The 9,138-nt window shown below is 50.5% G+C and overlaps 1 protein-coding gene across 2 annotated transcripts; it reads right to left on the bottom strand.

The window, feature by feature from the left end:
- Positions 1–307: 307 nt before the first annotated feature.
- Hey1 (hes related family bHLH transcription factor with YRPW motif 1) lies at positions 308–2,655 on the bottom strand. 2 transcript variants are annotated; one of them, XM_035439001.1, is made up of 5 exons: positions 2,567–2,655; positions 2,281–2,356; positions 2,054–2,146; positions 1,734–1,815; positions 308–876 (listed from the first exon to the last, which is right to left on the bottom strand). In XM_035439001.1, exons 1-5 carry the CDS (start codon positions 2,653–2,655, stop codon positions 308–310), a joined length of 909 nt encoding a protein of 302 aa, XP_035294892.1. The 2 variants fall into 2 exon arrangements, with proteins under 2 accessions (XP_035294892.1, XP_027254580.1); XM_027398779.2 differs by having other exon boundaries at positions 2,063–2,146.
- Between the last annotated feature and the right edge of the window lie 6,483 nt (positions 2,656–9,138).

Below are 9,138 nucleotides of genomic sequence, written 5' to 3'. Positions count from 1 at the left end.
GGTTTACAAAGTAAATGAGGCACAGAACAGACAACGGATCACAAAGTGTTGGTTTATAATCACTACCTCAACTGAATGTTTTAAACAAAATTAACAACTAATTTTTAAAAATTGCTAATATATGACATGATAAAAAAATTTAAAGAAAAAAGTAAACCAACAAACCCTTAGTCCTTAGAAAAAAATTCATCTGAAAGTGTACCTTTTTCCTTACTTTTACTGTGACGGCTTTAAGGTGGTGTTGGCAAACGTCCCCGTGCACCTGGGATTTTAGCTTTCCCCTCCCTTGTTCTACAGCATCAGTTCTTTAGAAAGCTCCAATCTCCGTCCCCCAAGGTCTATAGGGTTTGCCAAGGTTTGCTGCCTGCGTGGGTGTCGAAGGGCTCAGTAGATGGAAGGAGCTGAAGGAGAAGGGGAAGGCTGAGAGTGAGGCAACCGAGGAGAGCAGCGGCGGCGACAGTTTGGAGGCCGAGGTCACCACGGGGAGCACCGGTCCCAGGCTGCCACTAGGGGGCGCTCGCAAGGCCGGCGCCTCTGGATGGGCTGAGGCCAGCCTGCCCTGGTGATGCGGCTCCGTGGGTGACGCTGTGGTGCCAGCATTCCCGTGGCCATTCTGGGGCAGCAGCAGCGGGTGTGCGACGTGTGGATGATGTCCGAAGGCGCTCCCCCAGGGAATGTGTCCGAGGCCCGCGTGAGCGCCGCTCGCGGCTTCCCGCTGGGAGGCGTAGTTGTTGAGATGTGACACCAGGCGAACCCGAAGCGGGTCAGAAGCATCGAGTCCTTCAATGATGCTCAGATAACGGGCAACTTCGGCTAGGCATTCCCGAAATCCCAAACTCCGATAGTCCATAGCCAGGGCATGCGCATCAAAATAACCTGAGCATAGAAACAAAAGAAAACCTTCAAGGCTCTGCTCATTTCCCGCATTTCTTCCACTCCAAAGGCAAATACACATACAGGGTTACCTCAGGGATCATGCATGGGTCCTGGAAGAGCAAATATTTTGGAGCTGACCAAAATCTTTGCATTAATCTACATTATATGTTTGCTAATGCAAGTTCAAAGCCCAATTAGAAGCTGCTGAGCAGAAATTGGAATTATACCCTACTAGCAGATGAAACTGTTCTTTCCTTTAATGTTTCCCCTCAACAACAACAAAAAATACATCAAGGACAGAGAAACCACAGAGTAGTGAAATTCATTAGACACACAGATGTAAGTTATCATCGTGAAGCTTTTAGGCACTTGGACCTTGGTGAAGAATTTTTGGGCTGGAGACAGACACAGGCTTCAGCCTCCCACTGTCAGTTAGAATTTCCCTATACTTAGCCACAACAGGTCCCTTTCCTCTGGATTCTTTTTTAAATCCTGAATATGAAATTCAGACTACATAGCTGCTGTTTTTAATAAGCCATTTCCCAAGCTTTTCTTAAATGGCAACAGACATATGCAAGCGACTTGACCTAAATCATGGCTGTCACAACTGGAGCAGCTCAGAGATGTCGGACACTTGCTGGAAGGTGAGTTAGTGCAGTTGGATGAGGGCTGGGGTGATGAATTCACCGTCCAAGAGCCGATGTGCTGTTCAAGGTGCACTGACTGGCAACCACATACTGTTCTCTCCCCACCCCCAAAGCAAAAGCAGATAGGGACTGCACCAATCCAGACTGCGTTTGCTGCTCCCTCAGCGCCGCCGACCACGCAGAGCCCCAGACAGAACTGGAGAGGCATACCTTTCCCTCCTGCAGTGTGCAGCATTTTCAGGTGATCCACAGTCATCTGCAAGATCTCTGCTTTTTCCAGCTTAGCAGATCCCTAAAGAGATGACAAAAGGTTTATTTGACACCGTGCCTTTGGAGAATTTAAAATATGCATATATACAAATATGCAAGATTCGAACTTAAACTAAAGCAAAATGAGATGTGTCTACAAAATCTGTTGGAATTTTGTGTCTGAAAGACATGGCAAGGCTTTTATTCCAAGGCACAGATAAGGTTCGAAGCATGGAGGGGAGGGAATCAGAAGGAGCAGATGGCTACAACAGGCGTTCTACCTCCATTACCTGCTTCTCAAAAGCACTGGGTACCAGCCTCCTCAGCTCAGACAAACTGTTATTGATTCGGTCTCGTCGGCGCTTCTCAATTATCTGTGAGACACAGACAAAAACAAAAGAGGACATTTCCATTATGACTGTAAATTGCAAAGAGAAGAAACTTGGTTCTTTCCGTTAGGTAATATAGCAATGTGCATATATTTAAAGTATTGGAGGTAAATACTCACGCCTCTCCGTCTTTTTCTGGCCAAAACCTGGGATGATGTTGTTGGGGACATGGAACCCAGCGCCGAACTCAAGTTTCTGTAAGATAGGAAGCAATTGCCTTGAGGAAGGATAGGGACTCAAGAGCCCCCTCTGCACTCATTTCTTTGGCAACTTGTGCTGGAGAGCGCCGGGAGGGTTGCTCACATCCAGCAGCAGCCGGCCCACGACTCCAGGCAAAAGGACCCGAGAACCAGCGCATCCCAGCCTCTCCTCCCTCTCTGGCTCGGCCGGGCGCCGCCAACTCACCCATTCTCGTCCGCACTCTCCTTCTCCACCTCGATGGTCTCGTCCAGCTCGCTATCAGAGGAGCTGTAGTCGGGGTGAGCTCTCTTCATGCTGGCGGAGCACGGGCTCGAGAAGGGTCGCGCGGCGGGCAGGGAGGAGTTAATAGCAGCGGCCGCTCGGCGCTCGGCTGAGGGCGGTGCGCGCACACTGATCCCACTCACGCTCAGCCTCCGATTAAAACTCAACCATCCCTTTCCCACGCTGCGCCCCTTCCCAGGGCCCGAGGGAGGGCGGGGTAGGCGGGGAGGTGCGAGGGCAGAGGCGGGGCCGCGGCTCCGGGGCAACAGCCGACTCTGACCAATCCGCGCCTCGCTGCGCGGATTGGCAGCCGCCTGGGGGCGGGGCGAGCGGCGGCGAAGGCGGACTGCGCACCGCCCCCGGAGCCCGCCCCTGCCCGGCGGCAGTGCGTCTGCTCCGCGGGAGCTCGGCTGGGGGCCGCGGCGGCGGTGGGCCGGCGGCGGGCAGGAGGGGGCCCGCCCGGGACACCAGCCCGGCGCTAGCCACCGCGCCCCGCCCCCACCCCGCGGCTCCCGATTGGCCTGCCGTGTGCCCCGGCCGCGCCTGCAGCGCCGCCGGTGAGCCGCACGCGCCGCGGCCGTGGGAAAGTGCCGGCCCCCCGGCGCCAGCCAAATCCGACGGACGGCGACGGCGGCCGCGCTGGCGGCGGCGGCGGCAGCCCTGGGCGTCCCGCATGAATGGAGAAGAATGGCCGGGCGGGGAGCGGGGCCGCGGGGCTGAGCGAGGGCGCGCCTGCCGGGCTCCTCGTGTGAACCTGTAATCGGAGTCCGGGCGCCGGCGAGCCCCGGAAGCCACCGCCCGCGTCCCGTTCTCCGCCGGGCTGCCGTGCTCCTCGGCGGCGGGCGCTCTCAGTTGGCGGGGCGCCGCTCGAGGATGCGGTGGCCACCAGCTCCGTGGGCAGAGACAGGGTTGTCTCTTAGTGTCTCTAATGTGCTTTGGGTTCTGGGATCCTGTGAAGCCAGAAAACCCTGCGGGGCTTCTCCAAGATGGAATGAATTCCCCTGTGCATCTCATTTCCGGGGAAGTGGACCGCTTGTTTTCTCTGTTAACTTGAGGGAGGGCTAGTTGTCCCCGGAGACATTCATTATGTTGAGATTTTTGTTGTTGTTTTGGTTTGGTTTTGTCCTCCCCCACAAGAGTTGGCGGCCAGATCCTCTCAGCAGGCGACAGGGTGGCGGCCCGGGTGTTTGCTTCCGAGGCTGACCTCACTGCGGGAATGCACGTTTCTCACCATCACCACACACACCCCTCCCTTTGGTCTCAGTTGGGGCGGGTGTTTGGGGTGCTATATGAAGTTCTGCGCACGCCTCTCCCAATCTTCCAACCAAGAAAACCGACTTTTAAAAATATTTTAAATCTGAGTATTGTTTCCCGAGTCCAGCGTTCATAGGAGTAGATAGCCGAGAGAAAATCCAGTCTATCCGGTTCGAAGGTAGAACACTATGGGTTCCACTTTTGGAGCTTGCGATCCTGTGTGTGAAGCACAGCTTCATAAATGTTGAGGAGAGTAAAAGAACCTCATCACCTTTGCAAGTAGTTTGGTTTCTAGACTCGTTGAGTTCCAAGCCCAGACTGAGGGCCTAAACCCAGTTACCGGTTCCTTCCCTCCATCTGAACACACTTTGGGCCACCTCCTGGCTCCTACTAAAGATCTTACTGCAAGTCACCCTAACATCCAGCTCCCCAGTCGTCCTTGTCGTCGTCGTCGTGTCCGTACCCCCACTCCATCCTCCCCTCCCCTGTCCTCCCCTTCCCCATCTTCTTGGCTTTGTTCTTGGTGGTGTCCAACCGCCTGTAAGAGCTGATATCCCGCTGCATGCTGCTTGTGAATGGTCAACCCAAGGTCACTTTCAAAGCCTGGTTCTCCTGCTGTGTTCACAGCTGAGCTTCTAAAGGGCTGCTGTCACAACCTGGAAGCTCACCTCCACCTCTAAACGCCTCTCTGCTGCCTCATCTTCACACACACACACACACACACACACACACACACACACACACACACACACACACGCCACACCACCTACCTCCTCCCACTGCCTGGGATCCAGGCAGAAGACATGGCAAACCATTCCTGTGCTTTCCATAGTCCTTCTCCCATCCCATTTCTTCCCCTAAAGTGATAGGTCATCCTGACCGAAAATCAGTGTGACCTCTACTCCTCTACTCCATGGCTCTTAAGTTTTCCGGGTCAGTGACACCTACAGGAAGGCCTTCTTTGCTTTGGCCAATTCCGGCTGCTATGCAGGGGTAGAAACAGGCAACAGGTTGGCTGGTAAAAAGAGAAGGTTGACAGTGAGGGTGTTTGATTTCACAACATTTTAGCTTCCAATATTTCTCATACATATGTTTACTTCAGAAAATGAGGCTATCCTGTTGGGCATATGGTGTTGCATGCCTACAGTCATAGAACTTGGGAAGTAGAAGCAGAAATGTCATAAGGTTGGGCCCAGCGTATGCTACATAGGTCAAGACTATGTGTATAACAATACCTTGTACCAAAACACCAAAGGCTGTAGCTATAACTCAGGGGCCCAGCACCACAAAATGACATCAATGCTTATCCTTCCATCAATCTAACCAGTACTTCCTGTGTCTTCTGCATGCCTGGCACAATGCTAGCACCTGGGGAACAAAGGTGACAAGAGGTCATGAGCTCCACTCTGGATCACATCCTAGGGAGACAATGCACAAAGAGCTAACAGTGAGATTGCTATAGGTGCCCCAAAGCCTAGTGGCACCTTCTGATAAGGAGACAGGGGGCAATGGGGACACTTTTTATTAGGTCTGGGAGAGCTTTTCAGAGTTGACCATGGATGTCACCGAGTAATCACTAGGGAGGAAGGGGTAGCAGCGCTTCCCTTGGGTGGTAGCATCAGGGACAGGCTAAGAGCACCAGGCTGTTTCCCACCAGTGGCTAGCCACTGGCACTTTTTTTTTTCCTGGGAGATTTGGGCTTCTTGCAAAGTGAGTGGGGGTGCTCAGACCTGACATTTAAGAAAGGGGCGTTTTTTTTTTAGAACTGGAGAAGTCCCTGCAGGGAACTTCTTAGACCCTGGGAGACCTGGAACTCTATGGGAGATCCTCGTTTGCACTGTCACTATGCTATGGGGCAGGTGATCTCACAGGTACTGCTGCAAATGGTGCTCAGAGACAGAGCCTCCCTCCATCTACCTCTTCGAAGGAAGAAAGGAAGGAGGGAGGAAGGGAGGGAGGGAGGGAGGGCTTCACAGCTCCAGGAGCTTTCAGTCAAATTGCTGTATCCACTCTGTAATGGACTCTCACGAGGCTGAGCCAGTCAGAACTCTAATTTGAGGCCAACCTGATCTACATACGGAGTTGCAGGCCAGAGCTATGTAGTGAAACTCAGCCTCCCAAAGAGTTTTGTGTTAAAACAACTCCTAGAGTTATTCATGGTCGTACATTCCTGTCATCCTACCCCTGGGGGAGGCTGAGATAGGAGGACTGAAAGTTTCAGGACAAGTTGGGCTCCATAAATCCTGTCTTGAAAAATAAAGAGCAACCAAAGAAACTGAGGTGAAGGCAGCAGGTGAAGTATTTGAAACTTATAGGGTTTGGTTGATTAAAAACTTGTAGAAAAGCCCTTCTAAGTACTAGGCACTGAGTCAGGCCTGGGGCAATGATGGTGAAAGGCCATGGTCTCCATCCAGCTCCTCAGAACTTCCTGACATTGGGCAAGTTATTTAACCTCTGTCGTCATGTCTCTGTTATCTGTGAAAAGAGAATATTGATAATAGTTATCACCCAAGACCAGTTAAGAAAAGAGCATTGATCACATCATGTGGGGCCGCTGGTAACACCAAGTAAACAGCAGCAGTTAGTATCTGCTATTGATGTGTCTGGTCTACTGGTGAAGGCAGCAGTCGGTGACCCCAGCATTTTCTTCTGATAATGTCTCACATCTGCTGAGATTGGGATGTAGCATGAGCTAGTGATCGGATACATTAACCCAGCATCTCTAGAAAGTAGAAGCTTTTTAGTATCGCAGGAGGAGGTTGAGGCTACTTACTTAAAGCACCAGTCTACTGTGAGCAAAATGGCCTTCTGCTGTTCATGTTTAGTGAAAGTGCTGTTTCTGAGTCTCTTATTAAGAAACATCCCCCTGAGTGCACACTGCTATAAATAGGGATATAAATAAGCTGTGCAATCACGGAGATCAGCTTCTGCTCCCTTTGGAGCATGCATCATGTCAGAACCGAAGCAGAATGGCCCCAAACTGTCACAAAAGAATCTTGACTCAGCAACAATTTCCCTCCTGTATGTGGTGCTCCCCAGAAGTCCCATTTAAAACATCATGTAGCCTTGTGCCGTGTCATGCCACAGACAAGTGTGCTCCTACTCTCTGGCCTCTAATTGAGAGCCACTGTAAGGTCACTGCTGTTTGCTGGGAAGGCATGTTTAATTGGGAACCCAACAACCACAGCAGCACAGTGGAAAAGGAGAGGCGCTCAGGTCACCTGCCTGGGTTTGAGACAGCAAGAGCTAGTCATAGGCCATACTCACATCTCACTCCCATGAGCCTTACTTTCCTCGTCAGTAAAAGAAGAATGATGCTTTACAGCAATGTTTGGTTTTTAAAAGTTAAAATGAAATAGAGCAAAGCTTGGTGTGGTGATAGTGCCTGGAATCCCGCCACTTTGGAGACTGTGACAGGAGGATCAGCTTAAGGCCATGCTCTCCAAGACATAATGAATTGAGAGCTGACTTGGAATATGTTAGACACTGTTTCAAAGAAGAGAGGAAGGGTCCTGGGAGAGACTTTTGTAAAGTATTATACAAATACGTACTTTATGCTTATAACTGATGACGAAAATGAAGACAGCGATAGTGATGGTGATGGTAATGGTGACAGTAATCATGTTAAGAACACCCAAAACTTTGCTGGAGCACCAGGAGGAAGCTCCAGTGGACTTTCTTGTGAATTCCTTCAGGATAAGCCACTCAATCTATATAAAAAGGGAGACAGACAAGGAAAAGGGAGACAAAAGCAGGTAGAGAAAGGTATTTTAATCCTAGCACAAAGGTAGTAAATTACCCAGCCTGTGTACTGCTATTGCTGCCTCACCCCCTCCACAACCCCACTTTTCAACAGGGTCTTATGTATCCTAGGTGTTTAAAGTGGGGTTTTTTGGCACCAGATGTGTAAAGTGAGGACATGATGGCTCCAAGTTACAGTTGAAAGGAAGGATTTTGTGAGGGGGAGCATAGCCAGAGACCTCAGGAAGAGTTCAGAGCAGGGAGAGAAAGTAGAACATTGAACATGGCCGCAGAATGGACCAGGCCTTGAGAGGAATGAGAGATGATGGCCAAGAGAGAAGGAACCAAAAGAGCCTAGAGTGTATGGCGGGGTTTATATAGGAGTGAGAAGCTGGGGGAAGGGAAGCCCATGATCTGGAGAACTTTATGGTAGGGGGAGGGCTGGTGAGAAAAACCACAATTCCAGCATAGACTCTGTAACAGGTATTTGTGGCACTGAGGGAGCCTGGGAGCCAGCATGCGCTTGGCTATGCCAGTAGGTACCACAGTTAGCCATTTGTCTTGAGTTTCTTTTGGACCTGATACTAGTCTTAGAAATTACTACATAGTCAAGGAAAACTTTGAATTTCCTATTCCCCTACCTACATCACCCAGTGCTGGGATTACAGGTATATATGACAATATCTGATTTATGCAGTATCTGGGGATCAAATGTGAGTGTAGTGATATATTGTTTGTAATCTAACAAATAAAGCTTGCCTGAAGTTCAGAGTGAAGCCACTAGTTAGCCACACACCTTGTTAAAAGCTAAGCCACTAGCTAGCCACATACCTAAACCACTAGGTAGCCATAGAGGACAGGCAGTGGTGGCCACACCTTTAATCCCAGCACTCAGGAGACAGAGGCAGATGGATCTTTGTGAGTTCGAGGCCACCCTGGGCTACATGAGAGTGAATCAGTCTAAAAGAGAAACAGAGCTCACACCTGTGATCACAACACTAGAGAGAATACTAGGCTGGAGCTCAGTGCAGTCTGAGGTTTGGTGGAGAGCATTGCAGCCTGCAGTTGCTCTGAGGACAGGATCACCCCCTCTTTGTCTGAGCCTTAGTAGAGGAAGAACTCTAGTGGCTTGGCTGCTTTGCTTCTCTGATCTTCAGCGTGAACCCTAATATCTATCTCTGGGGTTTTATTATTTGTGCTACATATGAGTGCTAAAGAAAACTGGTTAGCCCCACTTCCCAAGGGCAGATAGTGTCCTGGAATGCTTCAGGGCTGTTTTTCATGTAAGATAACAAGCCATGAGTTTCCACTTCAGTAAACAAGAATGGTTGCCCCAACTGCACAGGATGTGCTGGATCACATGGAGGTGGGAAGTACATAGGCAGGAAGTATGTCAGTATGTATGCTTGCCCCCAGTTGGACAAACAGGACGTACCATAACCTTATGGGTTTTACCTTTATGAGCACCTGACTAACTAACTCGGCACCATTCTCTGGGAATCTTAGGTATGGATCAGTCA

This window comes from Cricetulus griseus, chromosome 2 (genome assembly GCF_003668045.3).
Source record: "Cricetulus griseus strain 17A/GY chromosome 2, alternate assembly CriGri-PICRH-1.0, whole genome shotgun sequence".
NCBI lineage: Eukaryota > Metazoa > Chordata > Mammalia > Rodentia > Cricetidae > Cricetulus > Cricetulus griseus.
This window is presented reverse-complemented; position numbering and strand designations above follow the sequence as displayed.